The 23037-nt window shown below is 36.3% G+C and overlaps 8 protein-coding genes across 10 annotated transcripts; 2 read left to right on the top strand and 6 right to left on the bottom strand.

Annotated features, from left to right (window-relative positions):
- The first annotated feature begins 703 nt into the window (after positions 1-703).
- Positions 704-4223, top strand: LOC105631885 (protein FAR1-RELATED SEQUENCE 7). Of its 2 annotated transcripts, none has more exons than XM_012214090.4 (2): positions 704-1099; positions 1659-4223. In XM_012214090.4, the coding sequence occupies exons 1-2, from the start codon at positions 1056-1058 to the stop codon at positions 3982-3984; spliced, it is 2370 nt and encodes a 789-aa protein (XP_012069480.1). In that variant the 5' UTR covers positions 704-1055; the 3' UTR covers positions 3985-4223. The 2 variants fall into 2 exon arrangements, with proteins under 2 accessions (XP_012069480.1, XP_012069481.1); XM_012214091.4 differs by having other exon boundaries at positions 959-1099; positions 1313-4223.
- A 193-nt stretch (positions 4224-4416) lies between these two features.
- On the bottom strand, positions 4417-6138 carry TBL43 (TRICHOME BIREFRINGENCE-LIKE 43). Its single transcript, XM_012214521.4, has 5 exons — positions 5861-6138; positions 5562-5733; positions 5129-5304; positions 4896-5054; positions 4417-4794 (listed from the first exon to the last, which is right to left on the bottom strand). The coding sequence occupies exons 1-5, from the start codon at positions 6124-6126 to the stop codon at positions 4494-4496; spliced, it is 1074 nt and encodes a 357-aa protein (XP_012069911.1). The 5' UTR covers positions 6127-6138; the 3' UTR covers positions 4417-4493.
- A 1101-nt stretch (positions 6139-7239) lies between these two features.
- Positions 7240-7845, bottom strand: LOC149495141 (F-box/kelch-repeat protein At3g06240-like). Its single transcript, XM_089724504.1, has one exon. The coding sequence runs from the start codon at positions 7843-7845 to the stop codon at positions 7240-7242; it is 606 nt and encodes a 201-aa protein (XP_089580630.1).
- A 77-nt stretch (positions 7846-7922) lies between these two features.
- Positions 7923-15081, bottom strand: LOC105631886 (uncharacterized). The gene is made up of 3 exons (XM_020678519.3): positions 13543-15081; positions 8743-10043; positions 7923-8063 (listed from the first exon to the last, which is right to left on the bottom strand). Exons 1-3 carry the CDS (start codon positions 14863-14865, stop codon positions 8057-8059), a joined length of 2631 nt encoding a protein of 876 aa, XP_020534178.2. The 5' UTR covers positions 14866-15081; the 3' UTR covers positions 7923-8056.
- Positions 10346-12305, bottom strand: LOC105631887 (F-box/kelch-repeat protein At3g06240). The gene is made up of 2 exons (XM_020678521.3): positions 12093-12305; positions 10346-11921 (listed from the first exon to the last, which is right to left on the bottom strand). Exons 1-2 carry the CDS (start codon positions 12242-12244, stop codon positions 11024-11026), a joined length of 1050 nt encoding a protein of 349 aa, XP_020534180.1. The 5' UTR covers positions 12245-12305; the 3' UTR covers positions 10346-11023.
- Positions 15082-15232: 151 nt separating the features above from the next.
- ABCI12 (cobalt ion transmembrane transporter) lies at positions 15233-18901 on the bottom strand. Of its 2 annotated transcripts, XM_020678510.3 has the most exons (8): positions 18336-18476; positions 18145-18224; positions 17809-17925; positions 16891-17127; positions 16409-16573; positions 16194-16269; positions 15873-15937; positions 15233-15793 (listed from the first exon to the last, which is right to left on the bottom strand). In XM_020678510.3, the coding sequence occupies exons 2-8, from the start codon at positions 18172-18174 to the stop codon at positions 15641-15643; spliced, it is 843 nt and encodes a 280-aa protein (XP_020534169.1). In that variant the 5' UTR covers positions 18175-18224; positions 18336-18476; the 3' UTR covers positions 15233-15640. The 2 variants fall into 2 exon arrangements, with proteins under 2 accessions (XP_020534169.1, XP_012069486.1); XM_012214096.3 differs by lacking the exon at positions 18145-18224 and having other exon boundaries at positions 18336-18901.
- A 1230-nt stretch (positions 18902-20131) lies between these two features.
- LOC105632196 (F-box/kelch-repeat protein At3g06240) lies at positions 20132-21272 on the top strand. Its single transcript, XM_089724503.1, has 2 exons — positions 20132-20891; positions 20941-21272. The coding sequence occupies exons 1-2, from the start codon at positions 20132-20134 to the stop codon at positions 21270-21272; spliced, it is 1092 nt and encodes a 363-aa protein (XP_089580629.1).
- A 331-nt stretch (positions 21273-21603) lies between these two features.
- On the bottom strand, positions 21604-22736 carry LOC105631891 (AWPM-19-like family protein). Its single transcript, XM_012214099.4, has 4 exons — positions 22486-22736; positions 22182-22401; positions 22032-22077; positions 21604-21861 (listed from the first exon to the last, which is right to left on the bottom strand). The coding sequence occupies exons 1-4, from the start codon at positions 22610-22612 to the stop codon at positions 21757-21759; spliced, it is 498 nt and encodes a 165-aa protein (XP_012069489.1). The 5' UTR covers positions 22613-22736; the 3' UTR covers positions 21604-21756.
- Between the last annotated feature and the right edge of the window lie 301 nt (positions 22737-23037).

Genomic DNA, 23037 nt, shown 5'->3' with positions numbered 1-23037 from the left:
GACGCTGCAAATGAACTGTTGCTGTGTAGAGGTTAGTGAATGAGATTAATTTGATGAAATTTTTCTTAATATACCTTGACATTATACTAATGTCACACTATTTGATGTTAATTTTAATACCAATAAGGATTGGTCCGAGTGGAAAGAACTCGAGTTTCTTAAGTAAGAGGTTAAATGTCCAGTATTTTGTGAACGAAGAAAATTTTTGTTGGAGCTCTTTCCTTTTATGAATTTATGAATTTGACACGGCATTAGCAGGACAGTCAGTGTACTAAGAAAACTTGTGGTATAAATTAAAAAAAAAAAATGCTAATTTAATGGGAAAAGATCCATATATTTAAAAAAAATTAATAAATCAATTATACTCTTTAAATATAAAATACTTACAATTTGAAAAAGATGGAGGATAGAGACAGTTTAGAATAGATACAAGAACCAAAATATGTTACTCTAATTTTAGGATTAAACAAATTTAAGTAATAAAATAGTTAAGGTATTTCTTTGAACAATGTTGCTATAATAATAGGAGGAACAAAAAAAACAATAGTGCAGATATCTTTCATTTAATCAGTAATTACCCTGACGAGGAAGGTTGATGGAATTCTTATCTTTACGTGGGATATGGTGATTTCTCCATTTTTCAATGTCTGTCTTCCGACCAACTTCGTAGGAAAAAAAACAAAAAAAAAAAAAAACTAGTACGCTTTAATATTTCTCCACACTCCAAAAATATTTTGATAGGGAAGGCCAAAAGAAAGACTGACCATCTCTCCAGTCGACAGGTCAACCCTAGGCAAACCAAGCGCGAGCATCAGCGCACTGCGCAGCTGAAAAAGAAAACTAAAAACAGCACATCTCCTGCTCCTTTCGCTTTTTACATTTCTGAGATTGTGCTTCTCCTCTTTTCCCCTAATTTCGCTTATTATAATTCCCGCCCTAAAAAGCGAAATACCAAATTCACAATTTTACTAGTTTATTACCTTACAAATCAAATCGCACACGCACTTTCTACCTTCCTCATTGCGCTCTCTCTCTCTCTCTCACTCTCTCCACATATGGGTTTTCATCCGACTTCAAGTCTGTTCACCAATATCAGAAGGTAATTGTTTTTCTTTTCCTTTAGAACCCTAATTTACCATTGATCTTTTATCCTCAATTCCTTCTCGATGATTTGCCTTCTCACTTATGCTCTCTGTTTGATTGGATTCGACATATTTCGTTGATTCGTTCCTTGTCTCTCTATCTTTGATTTCTCCTACTTTCTGTGATTTCATTCTGATTTTTGTTTTCTGGTGATTATCGAATTTGTCAGCTGGGTTGAAAAGAAGAGAGAGAGAGAGAGTGTGTCAATCGGGCAGCTTTTTTCTGCTGCTTCTCCTTTTACTGCTAGCATAATCGGCAACATATGTTGCTTATATGTCATTTCTCTTTTTGCAATTTGCACATACTGATTTTTGTTGGATTATCATTAATGCAATGCAAATTCATAAGCAAGGTTAGTTAGCTCATGGGATGTGCTTTCAAAAAGGGAAAAAGAAACAAAAAGGAAAATGACTTCTTACTGAAGAAGGGCATTGCCCTGGTTTCGATCAACTGAAAAGCTGTTACACATTTTTTTGGACTTTTTTAAATTCTTTTTTTGTGGACTGTACATGCAGTTCAGATGCTAATCCTAGCAACGGTGATTGTGGGAATGCATTGATTGTAAAAGCATATCCGCTTGGAATGATTCGAGTTAACAACAGCAGGATCAATGGAGAGGATGAGGGGGAGTCAAGACTTGAGCCATGTATGGGTTTAGAGTTTGTTTCGGCAGATAATGCACGGCAATTTTATGGCGCATATGCAACACGAGTAGGATTCAGAATTAGGACTGGCCAACTCTATCGATCACGAACTGATGGTACAGTTTCTTCAAGAAGATTTGTGTGTGCAAAGGAAGGTTTTCAGCTTAATTCAAGGACTGGTTGTCCAGCATTCATAAGGGTGCAAAGGCGTGATTCTGGAAAATGGGTGATTGATCAAATCCATAAGGATCACAATCATGAACTTGGTCTTGAGGATGAAAGCCACCCTCCTATTTTGCAGAAGAGAGCTCCTAAAGCTACAAAATCATCAGCTGGGGTGTCCCAAAGACCAAAATTCAATCTGATTGAGAACATTGATGATGTGCACCCGTGCACATCCGGTGTCATCAGTGTCAAACGCCTTAAAAGGGGAGGAGATGGAGGGCAATTTGGAGCTGAACCTTATGCAGGTCTAGCATTCAATTCAGCTGATGAAGCATACCAATTTTATCAAATGTATGCTGACAGTGCTGGATTTAGAATTCGGATTGGTCAGCTATTTCGTTCAAAGAATGATGGTTCTATAACGTCACGGCGATTTGTGTGCTCCAAGGAAGGGTTTCAGCATCCTTCAAGAGTCGGTTGTGGGGCATTTATGCGGATTAAGAGGCAAGAATCTGGAACTTGGATGGTGGACCGTCTTCAAAAAGATCATAATCATGATCTTGAGCTGCAATCAGGAACTCAAAAAAAAATTTGTAACACTTCAAAGAAATTCATAGATGACATAAATGATGGATTGGACTTATCAGACCTGGATAAAATAAACTATGGTGGTCCTATCAGGAGAAATCGGGTAAACAACATTGGAAGTGATTGGTACCGCTTGCTTCTTGATTATTTTCAAACTAGGCAAGCAGAAGATACTGCCTTCTTTTATTCAGTGGAGGTTGATAATGGCAGTTGCATGAGTATGTTCTGGGCTGATGGCAGGTCTAGATTCTCATGCAGTCAATTTGGTGATGCGGTTGTGTTTGATACCTCATACAGGAAGAGTAATTATCAAGTTCCATTTGCAACATTCGTTGGAGTTAACCACCACAAGTTGCCAGTGCTTCTTGCTTGTGCTCTAATTGCCGATGAGTCGGAGGAATCTTTTACTTGGTTGTTTCAGACGTGGCTTAGGGCAATGTCTGGATGTCGACCAAAGTCTATCATAGCTGATCAAGATATGGCCATCCAACATGCAATTGCAAAAGTCTTTCCTATGACTCATCATCGTTTTTCCACGTGGCAGATTAGGGCAAAGGAACGAGAGAATTTAAGGTCTATGACTGATGAGTTCAAATATGAATATGAGAAGTGCATCTATCAAAGCCAAACATCTGTTGAATTTAATACCATGTGGAGTGCACTCATTAACAAATATGGGCTGAAGGAGAATCCTTGGCTTAAAGAAATGTATGAAAAGCGTGAAAGCTGGGTGCCCTTGTACTTGAGGGGAAAATTTTGTGCTGGCGTCCCCATAAATGAAAGTTTGGAATCTTTCTTTGGTACAGTCTCAATTGCTCAAACACCAATTACAGAGTTTATTTCTCGATATGAGCAAGGTCTTGCACGACGTCGCGAGGAGGAAAGAAAAGAGGATTTTAACTGTTATAATTTGCAGGTCTTTTTGCAGACAAAAGAACCAGTGGAAGAACAGTGTAGAAGGGTTTATACACTTACTGTGTTCAAAATACTTCAAAATGAACTGCTACAATGCTATAATTATCTAGGGATAAAGACTTATGAAGAAGGGACCATTAGCAGATATTCAGTGCGGAGGTGTGGGAATGAGATTGAGAAACATGCTGTTACATTCAGTGCTTCCAATCTCAATGTTTGTTGTAGCTGTCTGATGTTTGAATTTGAAGGTATTCTGTGTAGACATATTTTGAGAGTCTTCAACTTGTTGGACATAAGGGAAATTCCATCTCGATACATATTACATCGGTGGACAAGAAATGCAGAGTATGGCACTGTTCAGGATATTGAATCTGGTGTTAGTGCTCAAGAACTCAAGTCCTTAATCGTGTGGAGTCTGAGGGAAACAGCCTGTAAATACATTGAGGCTGGGACAACATCTCTTGAAAAGTTTAAACTTGCCCATGAGATTATGCGAGAAGGTGGAATAAAACTTCGCTGGCAAAGGTAGACAAAGGACAGAGGTTGGATGTCACTTTAGGGCCAAATTTTTGTAGTTTATGTTTGTTTTGTACATATATTTTTTTTTCTTTTTTGGTCAGCCTTGCTAAAAACTTGTGGCTTGCAAACAGATAATGATACATCTTGTCTCTGTATTTTAATTGAAGTTGTGATTTTTAATCATTTGATGCTGTACTTGGATGGACAGAGATGTAATGCCAATGAAATTGTGATTCTTTTGATAGCCAATTGATTTCTGATTGTTGATCATTAAAGTTGCCCATCACACGTGCCATGGCACATGCTTACGGGTCTGACACCTCAATGTATGTATTAACTGTTAACCTTAGTTGTGACTTCTCTGGTGGATAAGAAACACTTTCCGAATGCAAGAAATGTGTAAATTTAGCAGATGCATGAGTTAACTTCCAGTTTATGTATGGCTAATAACTAGATTTTATTATTCCAAATAACTAAACATCAATAATCTTATAATTGTCAAATACTAATAGAAATATTTTACTTGTAAAAGAGTGCTGCAAATAAGAGCTCATTCCAAGTGTCAGGAACTCCAGGGAGGCACCAATGGCTACAATCTGGGGTACGGTGACCCCCAAAACCATAAGCTGAGGGATGTCCATCTTTTCTCATTTGTGAAAGGAAAGTGATGTTAAGTAAATAAATTGGCTTTGAAATAGTTCCCAGAACTCTTTCTACAATAGCTTCTGCTGGATGTGTACCTCTTGGATAGTTTTGCTTAAACAATGGCTCTGTTTCTCCCATGCAGTTCTTTCCCAAAGAATTGCTCCAATCTGTTGAACTAATTTTAACGAGAAATATATTAATATAAAGGAAATTAGATACTATTACTTTCATAATTATAAAAAAAATAAATATATTATATTTATCTCATGTCCTTACTTTGCATGGTCTGGAGAAACACCCTGAAAAAAGACCTTGGTTTTAATAGGATTAATACTTAATTGAATCCACCTAGCCCAAGTGCTAAGTGCTTTCTCATAGGCAACTAATCGATCCATGTCTTTGGATAATCTCTTTCCTTGTTGGATCCAATCCCATCTACAAAATTAAGTATAATTGCTTATACTTTGATATTATTGTTATAATTAAATTGATTTTGATAGTGATCTTACGGTTGCTTTCTTCCTGTGTGAAGCCACCAGTGCCATGTGTTAAAGATCAAGGTGTCTGCTCCCCTCCATGACCTTCCATTTTTAATGGAGTCTAGTTTTAGAACTCGTCCAATTTTTTCATTGACAATGTCAACTAGAAATGCATTCCTAGAGAACATCACTGAAACATTGTACGCCTGCAAATTGTGGATCAAGCATTTAAACATTGCTCTATTCATTAAAGTAACAAAAGGTGTTCTCAGTACATGAGACTCTGTTTTTTAAAAAGGTTCGAGGAGAAATTGTTTCTGTTCAATCACAGAGGAACAGTTTTAGTTACTTATTAAATAAATTTGTGTTCTTTAAATAGATTTGTAGATATTACATATTATTAAATCAATGGTTTTAATTATACTCTCTAGTGATAATTAATAACAGAGAAAGATAAGCTTACTGGGAATGTAAATGTAGAGAGGCCTCCAACTCTAACCAAAGTGAAAAAAGCTTCTGGTACTGCTGTGTGAAGCATGCAAGTAAGTGACTGCCATTGATTCAAACCTAAAGAGTCTCCCACAAACATGATACGCTTTCCCCTCATTTTTGACAAAAATTGTTTGCCATTGAACCTGCATCATCTCATATCAACTTCAAAAAAGATGATCACTTTTCGAAACTTTGTTTAATTTTAATATAATCAATCAAGAAAGACATTATTAGTTGCAATAAAATAACAAGAAAAAGAAAAGAAAGGACCTTGGTAATCTGCATGAAGTGGGTTTCCACCTATAATGGAGATAGAGTGAATCAAGTCTACCATTGTTGTGGCAATCAAATTCTTTGAGAATGAAAGGACAGCCAGTTACATTATAAAGAGGGTAAGAAGCATCATGAACCCATCTTCCTTGATAAAGATCACACCCTTTCCTTTTGGGTTTACCAACTACTTCAATTTGAGCCCCATGCACTTGGTGCATAAAAGCAGCTAGAAGAAACACAGTAGTAATAGCAATTGCTCCCATTGCGCTCACCTCTAATAGATATAGACAGAACTCACCAGTTATATATTTGATGTTGAACAAAGGGAATGCCTATAATTGTAAATTACATTTATAAGGACATGCCTACATTGTAATACTACCCCCAAGAAGGATTTTATTGGGTTTTCATCCTTTTTATTAGGATTTTATTAATAAATGACATTATATTATATTATTACTAATCAACTTAGTTGTTTCCAATGCATTTAATCAAAATGGTAATTAAATTAAAGATTAAATATTTCTTATAATTGCATGAATATATTGTATATATATCTTTACTTTGTATAATTAGTATGTAGCAATATATTATGTGCTAAATTTATATTTAACTCCTCTTTATAATCGTTAGTACTTTAATACATTTTAGAATTGCATTTACCTTTAATCAGCGAAATGAAATTCGTATCTATCACTATAATATACTCTAAATTATCAAATCATATGTAACAATTACATTTGATTTAATTTATCTAATAATTAATTAAACTACATCTTATAATTTCATGAAATGGAATTGAAAAATCCTACATGCATTATTTAAATTTGTCTCTTAAATTTCCTCAATTCTTGGAATATAAAATAATATGTCTTCACTTAAAACATTTCATGAAAAGAAAAGAAAACCGACAAAGCAAAGGAATGTGCTGTTATAACAAACAAACAACCTTGTAAGAAGGACTAAACGACTACTTAAAAAGAAAACATCGAGAGAAAAAGAACGACAGACCGTGATTTGAAATCAACAGTACATCATCAATTTGGGAACAATGATAATAATTTGGGGATATTAGAGTAAAAGAAAACCATGCAATTGAACTACAACTAAAAGAAAAGAAAATACAGAAGGTCGAAATTATTCTTTCTTTTAATTTCAGTCCTACTCTCTTACGGTTGGCCCGATTCTTGGTAACTAGATTTAGATTTCGCTAGTTCATTCGAGTAATCACAGATGGAGAAGTTTTTTTCTTTCATTTAAACAAAACAGACATGATCAAGAATTGGAAATTAGAGCTGGAGAAGATAAAACTTGTCCATTTGCTTTCCTTTAAGCATTCCTGTGAAGTTCATCTCTGCCATTTATCGTTCCAATTGTCATGTAAGATGAGGAGAAACAAGGCTCTCTACATATCTTTCTGCTTCAAACTCAATTCCAACTGGAATCCCATGAATAATCAGATCCTGATAAGTGTCTTCTTTGAAATTGTACATTACTAATTTCCCATCAATCTCTAACAGAGCTCTATGTTTCCCAAAAAGTCCCAACGGTTTCATTCTGAAATATGATATGCTAATCACAATTTTAGTCCAGGACTCGCTTCTTCCATAGCTCTTCATAACCCAGAAGTCATTGTGAGATGTCATATCACTTTCAGGTAATATACATAGACATTCACGGAACACACCTATCCCATAAAAATTTTTGATAGAAACAGGAGGAGGGACATCCCAGAACTTCTCCTCCACTAAATCAAAAGCACCGATGATATGTGACTTGGGTGAATCCTCACTTCTGCTTACTACCCAATGGATAGCTCCATTTAGTTGAATCCCAGGATCAAGTGCAAGAATAGTGTAAGGAAAGTCACCAACTCTTCTCCAGCTATTGGCTTTCAGTGAGTAAACAAAGACAAACCCTTTACAAGAAATTTTCACCAGCTTGTAATCATTAATAGAGTCAGCATACCCAAATCCATACATGTAAGGCAGCGATGATTGAGAAAATGGGCGACGATTGGCTAACCTTGGTATTTCTGCAGCTTCTCTGGTACAAGGATTTATCAACAGTAAGATTCCTGGCTCAGACGCAACACATAATAAGCCATTGCAAGAACCAATGAACTTGACCTCGTCGTAAAAATCACATTTCAATGGATAATCGAGCTTTACTGCTACTGCTCTACCGGGTGCTTCATAGCCTACATAATAAACAGAAGGAAGAGAGAAAGAAGTGAGACAGAGTCTCCATCTCTGGCAGTTGACACAATCATCTATAGTTGCTAGATTAAGATGCATTTTAATAAATTCCGGGTCAGAGATAAGAAAACACCATGATTTGCATACATTCTTGAATCTGCACAGAGATTTAACAGGTAGTCGCAAAAGTATGTGGATGATGACATCCTGAATAAGTTTTGTCATTTTTTGTGCAAGTCAAATAGACTTCTGGTTTAAGATTTTAAGAGGTGATGCACTGAAGTTGGTATATCAACATTTATAGACAACATTCAATAGTTGGCAGGATATTCTTTATCCTGTCGGCATATTAGAAAAGGAAATATCACCATTATATTGGCAAACTCTGGGATCACCGAAGTCAGATTGTCTTTAACATTACTAACCATAGTCTTTATTGATTAATCAAGAAAGTCACTTGCAATTTCAAGGGACTCATTGTTATCTCCATGTCTTGCTCATGGCCTAAGTATCTCAACAGACAAAATAGAGCTATCTAGAGAGATTCTATATGCTAACAGTCATCTCCATTGCAAATACCCAAGAAAAATCACATAAAATGCAGTTACCATAATTTCAAGATCAAACAGTTTTCACCAACTAATCTCTTTTATGACATTTACATCATAATCAAGTTCTTACATCTGTATTTCCCTCCCAAAGTAAGTATTAGGCGAAATTAGACTCTCTACATAGGTAGCAGCTTCAAATCCGCCCCCAATTGGCAATCCCTCAAACTCCAGTGTCTCATATGTTCCTGTTTCCAAATTGTGCTGGACTAACGTTCCATCTAACTCCAGCAAAGCTTCTCCATTCTGGGCCAGACACAATGGCACCATGCATATATATGAGTAGGTGATAGTGACCCTTGTCCAGGACTTGCCCAACCCATATTCACGCATCATCCAAAAATCATTATGCATATCACTTTGACTATAAAGAAGACAGAGACATTCTTTTAGGGTTCCTAACACAAATTCAAAACAATCATCAACATCTGGTACCGGCATATCTTGAAACAATTCATTCTCCAAATTAAAGGCTGAAACTACATACTTGTCATCTTCACTTTCCCTATTTCTCGCCACCCAATGAAGAGCTCCATGAAGAAATACCCCTGCGCCACACACAAAAGAATCATACGGGAAGGTCTTAATTCTTCCCCAACAAGCTGTCCTCATTGAGTAAACACTAAATGCATAAACATTAAAAGCAGAAACAGCACCAATTAGGACCACCTTATAATCATCGGTAGTTGGATCATAACCAAATCCATATGAATTATAGCCATATGGAGCAGACCGAGAAAGGGATTGTTCTGGGATTCTCTTAGACTCTCCAGTGGACGGATTAAATAAGAAAAGAGTATCTTCCTCTGGAGCTATACAAACTAGTCCATTACAAGAACCGAAAATCTCAACCCAAATGTCATCCAATTTTGTGACTTTACTAGAGAACTTAGCATCAACCTTCACAATAACTGGGTTTTCATCTTCATCTTCAGACACCTTATAATATACCAAATCATTTCCCCTGCTATCATCCAACACATCATCCCGGCCATTAGCCTTTTCTTTCAATGGATAATCAAGAGTGACAACAGCTATATCGCGACCATTAGTATTGCATATAGACTCATATTCAACAGAGTACAGATTGCCTGAAGAGAAAATGAGTCTCTGCCTCTGAGAATAGAGGATATTACTCCGGAGAGCTATATCGAGGTGGGCTTTAGCAAATTGTGGACTAGAAATTCGAGAAAGCCATGATTTGGAAATACACCTAAATCTGCAAAGAGATTTAACGGGTAATCGTAAGAGAATTTCTTGAATAACTTCTTGAGGTAGGTTTGGCACCGCGACTTCTCCTTCAAGAGATTGATTCCGTTGTTTGTTGCTTGCCATTATTACCAGTCGGCGTTGTAGAATTTTGGAATTCAAGGATTAGCGTATGCATTTAGCGAAGGGAGATGCGCGACCTCTCTTTAGTTTGTAAAAGAGATGAACGACATACCGCGTTCTAATTGGAACACCGTTAGAGGAACTTAAATGTAAAGCTACAGGTCGTGTGGTGGGAATATAAAATTGCTCCTCACGGTAATCCTTTTCCTTTTTCTTCCACTTTTATTTTACCCTGCTCCTTATTATGACGACCGAAAAAGATCCATTCGCTATTAAACGTAGATTTTTGCTCTTTTGTGGATTTGGGGAGCAAATGTATTAAATTTAAACGTAGAAAACCTTAATTATAGTACAAAGGATATATAAATATATGCCAAACTATAGCAGATATGTGCATGCTGTTGATTGTTTGTAATACAATACCAATAATTACTATTTACATATTTTGATATCGTTTCATAATCTTCGTTTTTAATCTTTCCTTCCATTCCAATAGCCAAAGATTAGAGATTAGAGAATTCCAAGGTTCTAACACTTGAAACACAGCATACTTCACAGGAAATTTCAACAGTATTTCCACCACCATGTCTTCTGGTAGCCTTGACATGGCAGCTGCAGTTTTCATCTTTCAGGATACTCTTCATCTCTTGGAAGAGTTAAACCACCGTCTAAGTACCAAACGACAACTCTTGTGATAAAATACAAACCATTAATTCGGCGTGCCATCAAGAGACATCAAAAACCCAAATTCATATGTATATCACAATAATCAAGAAGCAGGCCAATCAACCAACACCACACCAAAAATGTGAAGACTTAAATTGCAGTGAAAATTGATGGTCCACCCATTTAGAAGAAGGCCTAATACACCCAAACCGCAAATCATGTGTATGTTCTGCATGTTCTATGCAGGTAATAATACAAAAATGTTACTACATGAAATGGAAGATTACTTGTCTCTCTTGCTTCATCCCAGCATTGTTTTTTTTCTTCCTTTCAAGATTATAACATACACTACAAACCTAACTTTGCATTTGAATTTCATTTCCACTTCCACAGTAACCATTAACTGAAATAAGGCTCTCTATGTAAGTTTCTGCACAAACTTTATCCCCAACTGGAATTCCATGAACCACTATTTCCTTACACGAATTCTTCTCCAAATTGCACTGAACTAATCTTCCATCAACTTGCAGTACGGCTTCTCCATTCTTTGCCAAACCCAGCGGCTTCATATGTATATATGAGAGGCTTATGGTGAGCCTAGTCCATGAATTGGTCACCCCATATTCACGCATCACCCAAAAATCGTCATGCATACCCTTCCAGCTATAAATTACACAAAGGCACCCATTTAGAATTCCCGTCACAAGTCCACAGCTGATATCAATATCAGGAGCTGCCATTTCCCAAAATGTCTCCTTTGCAATATCAAAGGCAGAAATTACATATTTGGGTTTTTGGTCCTTTCTGTTAATAACCACCCAATGAAAAGATCCATGAAGAAACATCCAAGAATCGTAAATATCACCATAATAAGGGAACATCCCCATCTCTCTCCAAGAATCATTTTTCAGTGAATATAAAGTAACAACAGCACCAAAGTCAATCTGCAATACCTTGTAATCATCATTAATTGAATCATAACCAAACCCAAACATTGAAGGCCAATTAGTGTCTTTGTCTAGAATTCTTTTGGATTCTCCTGTGGATGGGTTAAGCAAGAAAAGGGCATCTTCATATGGAGATATACAAATCAATATGCACACCAATCCATCACAAGAACCCCAAATCTCAACCCAGTTTCTTGTACATAAAGTATCAACACTTTCAGTATCTACATTTCCATCTTCATCTTCAAACCAATCATTAGGTATATTTTTGAAAGCATAATCATGCTCCTTCACGGGTACTAAACCACTGTCATCATCATTAGCTACGGATTCATATTCAACAGAATAAAGATTGTAATGAGAGAAAATGAGTCTTCGTCTCTTAGAACAAAGGTTTTGATTTTGGAGAGCTAAATTGATATGCGTTTTAGCAAATTCTGAAGTAGAAGTTAGGGAGAGCCAAGATTTGCATACACACCTGAATTTACAGAGAGATTTTACAGGTAATCTCAAGAGAATCTCCCTATGGATTTCTTGAGGGAGGGTTGGCAGCGTAATTTCTCCTTCTTCTCCATCTCCTTCATCTGATTGATTCCTTTGGTTTTTGTTATTAGCCATGGCTATCGCCATTTTGCAATCTTCTCGTTTGTTTTGGGGATTTCTCAAGACGTGAGGGTTTTGAGACGCAAGTTACAAATTTAGCAGTGGTATTGAGGTAAAAGCGGTAGCCGCTGGAATTTCATAAAACGACATCGCTTTGTCATTTTCTTTCTTTATGATTATTATTATTATTGCTATTATGATTATTATTATGATTAAGGTTGTTAAGAATAATTCAGTATACCATTTTTGTTTATTGAAATTTAAAAACATAAATGTCAGACCTTAAACTAAGATTCATAAATATGTCTTGTTTCCTTAACCCTCCGTTTAGATTGCTAAATTTTATAAGAATTCAATTTGAAAAAAAAAAAAAAACTATTTTGTTTATTCTCATACTTAAAATTGAATAATTTATATTCGTCTCCTCATTTGAATTATTCATTATTTGTTCGAAATTAATATCAAATTAAAGGGATTTTAGTTATAATTATAATTTTTCCTGTGATATTTCAGCTTAAGGCGCCATTCGTTCAATGGTTTTTTAAATGAGGGAATGATTTAAATTGGACATGTCATACTTAGAAAGAATGTTTGTTCTGGATATTTGGGTAAATGGGGTACCAACAATGAATCTTCTTGGACTTGGAATCTCCCTGCCATGGATCCTCAGTTTTTGTTGATGGCTGATGCTGCCAGAGTAGTTCATTTCCATTTTTATGTTTCTTTTCTTTTGTTCTTTCTTGTGTTTTCTTTCGGTGCTAGTTTTTACTTTCGTATAAATAATAATAATAATAATAATAATAATAACAATGTATTCTTAGAATTTGTCATAATATCATGCTGCTGCCCCTTCCAATCTTTTTGGAGCATAAAGTGGCAAAAGAAAAATATTGAACCTTAAAAAATTTCCATATTATGATGAGACATCAACTATACAACTTTTAAACAAATTCTCTAGTTTGCCAGTGTTGGGGAGACGATCAGACATTTTAATAGATTCATATCTAATGCAATTTGAGCACATTAACAAGGGCACAGTCATACACTACTAACTTTATAAAATTCCCATGAAATTCACTTAACTCCATTAGTATTATCAGCAGGCCAAATCATTAATTTTCCTTCAAATTGAGAATTTTCCAAGTAGAGGAAGACACAGAAAGTAAACAATCAACTTCCCAGCAAACAACATTTGTGAATTGAACTCCACTATTCCTTATCCATAAGTGCAACAGAGAGATATTTACAAGAGAAAAACAGAAAGGATTAGGCAGTGAAGTTTACAAAGAAGGTGCATGACAAAAGGTTTTTCAGTCTACCTTCTAATTCTCAATTTTGGGTGAGACCAGGCTCTCAATGTAAAGTTCTGCATCAACCCAATTGCCAGAACCATTTGTCACAGGATACCTAAATGTGCCATCTTTGGGATTGTAAATCGCTAAACGGGAATTCAACTCCAGCAAAATTTCACCATTATCAGAAATGAAGTAAGGCACTGAATACTGCAAATGCCCAATCTCAGGCTCAATCAAATATGGTATACTAACCAACTTGGTCCAAGATTCTCTCACTCCATACTCCTTCATGACCCAAATATCAGCACGAACTGCACTGTAATTACACATTACACAAAGACATCCATCCAAAACTCCCAATGACCTAGCATAACCAGGTTCCCCATAGTTAGGTTGCACAATCTCCTTGTATGTCTCCTTTGCTAAATCAAAGGAAACAATAATCCACGTTAACACCGAGTCCCTTTCACACATCACTGGCCAACTTAGACTTCCATTGACATATTTGCCCGAGACATCATAAGGAACTCCATATCTGAAACCCTCAATACTCTTCCAACTTTCGGTCAACCGACTACACACTTTAACTCTAGTATTGTATCCAATAGCTCCATTAACTCCACTACTTTGAAAGCAGAACACAGCTACCACCTTATAATCATCAATTTCCCTATCATAACCAAACCCAAACACAGTATAGCTCCCTGACTTCTTTCCAAAACCTAAATCAGGCATTCTATTAAAAACCCCAGTAGATGGATTCCATAAAGCCACAAAATTTTGCTTCACAGCCACACATAGTACTCCATCCAGAGACCCAACAAGCCAATCATAAACATGATGCCTATGCCTATCCTCTAATGAATAATGGTCAAGCTCAGCAGCATCAGTTTGTGAATTATTAAAGATGGAGTACAGTGAGCAAGATTTTAGGAGATTAAGTGAAAGATCACCATACGTGAAAACAATTCTTTGATAGAGATTGGGCTTGTTTCCTGAGAAAGATTTGATTTTTCTAAGATGGGTTTTGATAAACTCGTGATCTGAAATCAGGGATTTGAATGATTTGGAAACACACCTGAATTGAATTAGAGTTCTAACAGGCAACCAAGAGAGAATTTCCACGAGGATTTCATGGGGTAGGATTGGTAATGGATAAAGCGGATCACATTGGGGTGATTTCTTTGCTTTTTTAGGGTTTTGGAGTAGCGTTCCGGATTCATAGAACAGTGAGCAGTGGTGGTCGTCATGGAGGCGCTTTGGAGGCAGACGATGGAGGGAAGAGGACGGAGACGTTGGTGCCGGGTCTACTGAATGACTCGAAACGTTGGCTAGCTCTTTCTCTTCGTTCATGGCGGGGAGTTGGGGCGTTGCTGAGTTGCGCCGCTAAAGAAAAGCAAATGTACATCGTATGTTGGGCTGAGAGAGAGAGAAGGAAGACCCATTAATTTTTGGGCTCCAAACTGAACACTGTACATTAAAGCAAACAAGCCCTAAAGTGATCTCTTTTGCAGATTTAAAAGCCCTAAAGTAATTACTTAAAGCCAAAAAGAAGAGCTGGGCTGAGAGAGAGGGAAGACCCATTAATTTTTGGGCTCCAAATGACCTGTCTGTGCACCAGTGACTTTTTAATTGCATAATTTATGGGTACATATATAGCCACCAAATGTGTTGTCATCTTCTCTATCATTTTTCTGTGCCTAAAATGATAGTAATAATGTGATAACAATTGAAACAAGCTTCATTGACCATAATGAAATGAAAATATTCCATTTAGACTAACAATATCACTAAATAATACAATATATTCCCCTCCCCAGACCAGCTGGTACTATCAAAACGCGAGAATTCGCCAACTCTTCAGCATGTTAGTAGACAATATGGTGCATTCTAGATTGATTTGATAGTCAAGCTAAAATCACCAGTCATTGACAAGTATTATGTTCAGTAGATTGTGAAATTTTCCCCTGCCATATAACAATCTTCCACTAACTAGCGGCTGAATCTGTACTGCAGATCATATTGAACAGTACATGGCTTCAGGAAAAGCTAAGAAAAGACATTTGAAATTCCTGGTAGGATCTTTTTGGGATAGAGTGACCTTGCCTAAGCAACAGCATCATGGCACTCATACAAGCAAATAATCAGATAGAAAAGCTCCACTGACAATGCCAATCAGGCACAACATGGAAATAAAATCTGCCATCCCAATTGATGACTCTGATAAGAAGTAGATTTTATAAGAGTTGCTGTCCCCTCTAAAGCCTCGTAGAATCATGGCCTGTAAATTCCTTATATCAGGTCATATAAAGGTTGAGGATGAGATAAAATGAGGTAGAGGAAAGTGTCTATATGTAAACCTGAGAAATCTGCTCTGCATGGTTAAAAATATTCTTGAAGATTCGACGTACGTAAGAAGCAAAAACTGCAAGCCAAAGAACAAAGTGAAAAATCGCTAGCATTGTGATGAATATGTTTTCAAGCAAAAGAAAAAACTATTAAGATAAAACTTGAAGTAATCAAATGGGAAACTTTACAAAATTCAAAAAATAGTCTGAGCTCATTCCAGCATACAACCCCAAACACAACATGAACAACAAATTCCCAACCTTTTCACCTCCTCTCTTTTCTTTTTGATTAGGGAAAGGAAAAAACATAAAAAGATATAACCATATGCTTACTATCAATTGTCTCCATCACTGTCAGTTGCTGCCAATTTATCCTACGAGATACAACCCCTAGTGCAACATTACGGACCTGGAAATAAAATACATAGATACTCCATGAGTGTATTGAACAATGATTTTTCAAAAAGGTATGGTAATTGTTATCAGCAAAAATTTCAAGGTTCTGCAATCTTTTTGGCAAAAAATTAAGTAATCGATCCTTCTCTTACCTCATCAAAAACTAGATTGATGAACCTCAAAGACAGTAAGAGAGTAAGAGTAATTTCAGCCACCGGAACTCCAATATATCTCAAAGGAAGCATAAACCACCGCAAGGCAGACACCAATTTTTCCGGAGTTGTGGTTGCCAGACAGAGGCTTGCACTTTGGAAAATCTTTCAGAAAAGTGAACCCACTCCTCAGAATGACCAAAAGTTTTTTTGTTAAACAAAATTCTTACGAGAGTATACTTAACAAGCCAAACTTCGAGAGAAGTTTAGACTGGATGTCAATACTTTCAGCTGAATTAAAACACATGAAATAACATTTTTAAAGCTCTATGATATGACTCCATGTTAAAAATATCTATGATTACACATTCAACCTTGAATGACATCAAAAGCTGCAGGAAACAGGTTCATGAGAACATAATTATCATTGCCCTCCATAATAGAGATAGACAGAGGACCTAATGGATATAAAAGCAACTTACAGTAAATGTTAAGCATGCTGCTGTGCTTGCTACTGATAACCCCTTCCTTGTAAACTGTAATGGTCCTAACTTCACAATCAAATACGAATAACTCCCCAAAGATGCAGGGAGATTAGGCAAGCCCATCATTGCAGGTGGTGGAGTTCTTGACTGGACAAGTGGAGGTGCACTATCTGAACCCAGCCCCAACATTATGAACAGAATTCCAGAAAGCAATGACACCCTTCCCAATTGATCCTATGACAAGATTGCAGAAGGTTTGGCATTTAGTATCACTACAATAATAAGTCCCATGCCATTCAAAATGATAAATGGTCACACGAATAAAATGGGAGGATGAAGAAAAGGAAAATAAGAAACTATAGCAACGTTTCAAATAATTTCCCATAGATACAGATCCATTCAGTTAACAACTTGCTCCCTGTCACTTCAACCAAAATTATTTAACTAAAAAGTAAAAACAACAATCAATATTGTTCTGTCATCTGCAATTAATCAATCATTAGTCATTAAAAAAGAAGCATATCTTATCAAAACATGTGACATCTGGAGCCAAGGGAAAAACAAGAAAAAACTAAAAAAAAAAAAAAAAGACATCAAAACAACCAAAACATGGTACTCCAGTCCATCCATCAAACCTACTAATGTTTTCAAGACAATCACATACAATATCCATGAATCACCAAACATCTACCACGTTGGGCTAAGCTACCTGGGGGGCTGTAGTGTGGAGATGAGAGGGATGTCCTTGGAAATTAGGGGAACAAGACTAGCTCTAGCACATACAGGTTCACATGCTGAGTTCTAACAACTTAATCTCTCGAATTCATTAAGAAGCATTTTGGAAAAATGCGTCAAAAATTTATATAATGGCTGACAAACAACTGTTTGATTTGAATTTCAGAGTACTGTGTTTACCATCCAAACTTGTCTCGGGAGAATCCATATTGACAGAAGAGCAAGGAACACTACCAATCCAAAACGCATTATTAGATGTGATCGTGCTGGTAAAACAACTAAGGCCAAAAGCCATATCTGCATTAGCAAAAAAATAGAGTCAATATGCAGTAGAAATAATTTCTCTCCTCGCAATTAGCAATAGTAAATATGGATAAACAATAGAAATTTAGTCAAGCGTACACGAATAATATCACGACCAATCAAGTAACTAAGGCAACATGCTGAGTTTAGCAACTTTGGGTAGACTTTAAAAGCCATAATCTTTCATTACTAAAACCAGAGTTTAACACTAACCCCAAATTGTTGAAGTATCAGCCTTTGCATAACCCGGCTGAACAAAATTGTTCTTTTTATTTTTTCTAGCGGTACACACTCTTCACTCCAAAAGAGGCCGTCCAAGACGTGTGGAAAAAACCCATGAACTAAATTAAGCTACAATATGAAGAATTAATTATATGAAACAAAATGCCCAAATTGAAGTTTACCAATTTCACTCGAGGATCAACAGAGTGCAGAAATGTAGTGGGTGAAGATATGAACTGGCCAATGGGACTCGCGGTAGCACTCGAAATCAGTCTAAAAATCTTGTCGGCTGCCAAACCACTGGTCGGTAAACGGTTTACCCAGTTCTCCGTCTCACCAGTATTGTTGCCTGAAGCTCTAGTTTTGAAGACCCTCAGCTCCAAATTTTTACGCTTTTTATGAAGGGATATAGCAGGCGTAGAGCCTAGGCGGTATTGAGCGTGAATTTGAGATGAATTATGCGGAATTAAGGTTTTAGGGTTTCGAAATTTGGAGGGCAGAGAAGGGGAAACTGTGGTTAGGATTGTATTGTGCGTGGAGTTCATCGGTCGAGAAGAATGAAAGTGACGAACGCAGCAGAAACAGCAATGGTGTAGCGTAAATCTTCCTAAAACGACGTAACAAACAGTTGCCGTTTGTGAAAGACGATAATAATATAGAAGTCGTTATTAAATCCACGAAAGTGCTGTTGCTATCCAGACGATACGTCGTTTTTCCTCTCAATGGGTGTTGATATGGGTTAACATATATGGCAGCGATAGCAATATTTGGGTTAACATATATAATTAGTGGAAGGTCCAGCTCTTTAGGCTTATTACTCTTTCTTATTATCTCTACTAGACAAATCATTCAACAACATTGCAATTTTACAATCTAATTCAAGCCTCACAACCTAATTACACAATTGGGGTTAATTTAGATAATTTTTATTTTAGATCGCAATTGGGCTAGTTAATTTAGATATTTTTAGTCTAGATAACAATAAAATGTACAGTTGGAGTTACTTCGGACATTTTTGTTTTAGATCACAATCCTACTCATAGGATTGCTCCAAGTCTACGTTCCGGTCTGAATCGCAAAGTAGTTGTTTAGCATGTATACAATAGTTATAGGAATTTAAATTTCTCTACTTATCTGAGAATAAGTTAAGTCTGGTTTGACTTATTGACATTGATTATTTGTTTCTGCATGGAGTCTTCAGAGTCTATTTTTACTTAGTGATATTGATTCTTTGTTTCTGCATGTAGAGTTTTAAGTTCGTCTGAGTCTGACATGGGTTCTAAATCTGAGTCTATTTTGACTTACTAACATTGATTCTTTGTTTCTCCATAGAATTTGGAGTTCGAGTATGAGTTTTTTTTTTATTTACTGACGTTAATTTTTTACTTCTTTGTTTCTGCATGGGATTTCATATTTCTGGATGGGATTTATGAGTTTCATGTCTGAGTCTGTTTTGACTCGTTGACATTGATTCTTTATTCTATACATGATTTGTATGGGGTTTTGGCTTACTGAGTCAAGATATTAATTCTTCTTTATTACTATATTACTTGGATGGAATTTATAAGTTTCAGTCTGAATTTGAGTCTGAGTTTCAGTCTGTTTCAACTTATTGATATTGATTCTTTATTTCTATACTACTTGGATTGGAATTTCTAGAGTTTCAGTCTAAATTTAAGTCTGAATCTTAGTCTGTTTCGAATTACTGAGATTGATTCTTTATTTTTATGTAATTTAGATTTAGATATAGAGCTATTCTCTTTCTTAAAAAATTATTATTTTGCATTCGACTAAATTACATTATAGTTTTCGCAACTAAAAGCAAATTAAATATTGATATAAGCCTAAAAAACAAACTAAATTAGGAGACATTTAGTCCATCTTGTGTATTTGTATAAAGGAAATATCTGAAAGTTGCAGTTTATCGTAACCGCCAGACCATTGACACGCTTATCACGCAGGGAGATATCAGAGAAAAATGGATCATCTTCTTCCAGAAATCACAGAGGATATCCTTTCAAGGTTGCCCATTAAATCTCTCGTTCGCTTCCAAAGTGCATCCAAAACATGGTACGCTCTGATCTCCGATTCTTACTTTGGTAATCTTCACTTCAGTCGATTATCCAAGAATCCTAAACTCCTTATATTCAATGGCTTTGGCTTCAAATCCTTAGCTTGCGAAACACCACTTAACGATAGCGGTGCATTAGTAGATCTCGCATTTCCTGGCGAAAGACATGACTGGCTTCCCGAAATTATTGGTTCAAGCCATGGATTAATTTGTATAACAACTGATCGTTGTGAACGATTCTATGTATGGAATCCGTCTACCGGGAGTTGTAGAAGAATTCCAAATCTTGGCTATCCGATAAACGGGTGTACTGATTATCTACATGGGTTTGGTTATGATTCTTCTTCTAATGAGTTCAAGGTTGTTGTATCATTAACTCGTAGTACAATTAATCAAAAAACTATTTATAATGTTTTCTCTTCGAAAACAAATTCCTGGAAAAAGATTGTATACCCTTATCGTCAGGAATATTACCTTCCTTATTGCAGTCCAAATTTATATGCAAGCCTTGGAACTTATACTAATGGAGCTCTACATTGGCTAGTGACTAAAATATCCCCGATGGATAGAACAAGACTTGATAATCAAATTATTGCTTTTGATTTAGCAAATGAAAAATTCCGGAAGGTGCCAATTCCAGTGAAGTTTAGACTTTATGAATACATATGTAAGTTGCATAAACCTGGTGGAGCATGGAGGATTCCTTTGTATTGCAGTTTCGCCTCTTCCAGATTACCGTAAGATAGTAATGTGGAAGATGATGGACTATGGAGTGAAGAAATCTTGGACTAAATGGCTCACTGTTCGGCGATTCAACTATGCTAAACCACTTTATATTTCTAGTTCCGATGAAGTTGTAATGCTTGCTAATAATAGATTTTACAAGTACAACAAGAAGAACAAGGAGAAGTCAGAAATCAGTGTAAACCCATATATCTTTCGTGCAGCTACTCTGTTTGTTGACTCTATAATCTCACCCGGAGGCGAAGAATATGATTGGCAGAGCCAAAATCAAAAGCCAAGCACAAAAAGGAAACGCTTTGGCTGAATTTATTCTCCAGGATGATTTTGCTTCTGGGAACTTGGGAGTTTAAACATCAAGAGCTTGTCGGTTTGTTTCTTTCCCTGCTCATCTTTATTGTACTCTGCATTTCTAGAATATTAATGTTTTGTTTCTGTTATATAATAACTGCCCCCTGAACTCCAAGTTTATGTATGGGCAGATTCATATTAGGACTCTGTTGCTAGTTAATTTATATTCATCGTTGTGTTGTACTCATGAGGGATATTTTGTGCTTTTAGTTACTTGTTTCTGCAAATTTATGAAATCCTTGGATTGTGAAACACATTTCAACTATAGTTGTGCTTGGGCATTAGTGTATCTCAAGCTTTAACTTTCACTGCTTAAATCAAATATAAAAAATATACATAAAACAAATACAAAAAAATAACAACATTCACAACACAATTATATGGCACCGGTGGACATTAATGTTAAAGACAGCATTTGGCTTTGAAGGATCAAATTTTGCTTAGGCCCTGTTTCGTGCGCTGACATCTTCCACCCCGGCAAAGATAGCACCAGTGCAGAACAACTGGGTAGCGCTTACTATGATTGTCACAACTTCTAGAGTGCGCTGTTTATCAATATAGCAAATGCCATATTAGAAACTATGTAAGTTTAGTTTTTGTTCTATCTAATGCATCTCTTGGGTCATAATAACTTAGCAATCTATAGTTGAATGCTTGAGTGAACAAAGTTTTTGTTCATCAAAATTGGCTTTGTATTGAGTAAGAGTGGGCTTACCAAGTTGGAATCCATCCAGCCTAAGTCAATCTCTTTACAGGCCAATCTGCAAAACAAACAAAATTGCATAACATTGTAAAAAATTTGACTTAAATTTGGAATTTAGAACAAGAAATGAGAAAAAACAGAGAAATTAGCATAAATGTCAACCCCATGGCTAGCAGAGTGAGTGACAAGGTTGTCACAGAAGAGGCAGCAGCAGCATGTAAATTTGGAACATTCCATTGGACAATGTTATGGAGTCCGGTTAGCGAGGTAGCGCTGCCCACAATTCCGGCAAGGAGGGAGAAAATGATGAAGAAACCAGTTGCCATGTTTCCCATTGGGAAGTATATCGGAAATATGTGAGCCGGAATTGATAAAACAGATGCTGCATATGCAAATAGGTTAAGCACAAGTTAATAGTTGTTGTTTCATGATTAACTGAATACGTTTATTCATCTATCTGAATTACCTGCTTCACGAGACCTCTTGATCCCATGATTAACAGACCATGAAGAAATTACTATTATAATGAAGTACAGCGCGAGATTCACAAACAAGAGCAAGACTGCTGCTGTTTTGGATGCTCCTGAAGCCATGACCTTGCTCAAATTAGAAGCAAAATTATAAGACTACGTGTTCTTCTGCCACCCGTAATGAGCTCAGTGGAGAATTATCTATGTCTATATATGTGTGCAATACAGGGAGTTGTTCTGTTCCTAACCATATATATATATATATATTTCCAAGTATAATTCTCTTTGCTTGCTGAATGGAGTGTCTTAATTTGCAAGAAATGTCTTCAATTCCTAACCCTTACTCTACTTGCCTCATTCGAGGGGAAGGAATCAAATTAATTCATGAATAGGGAGTTGGGGACCACTTTTCTGGAATAATGGAACCTTTTTTCCTGCTCTGCAGACAATGGAGGAATAAAGTTCACTTGTAATTCCATGTCTGCTCTGTTGCACTATTAACTAATAGTATGCACTCTTCCTTTCGCTTCTCCTTCTATTTTTGACAG

Source organism: Jatropha curcas, chromosome 7 (assembly GCF_041381405.1).
Source record: "Jatropha curcas cultivar XTBG-Jc1 chromosome 7, XTBG_Jcur_1.0, whole genome shotgun sequence".
NCBI lineage: Eukaryota > Viridiplantae > Streptophyta > Magnoliopsida > Malpighiales > Euphorbiaceae > Jatropha > Jatropha curcas.
Note: the sequence above shows the minus strand (reverse complement) of the source record. Positions and strands in the feature narration are given on the sequence as shown.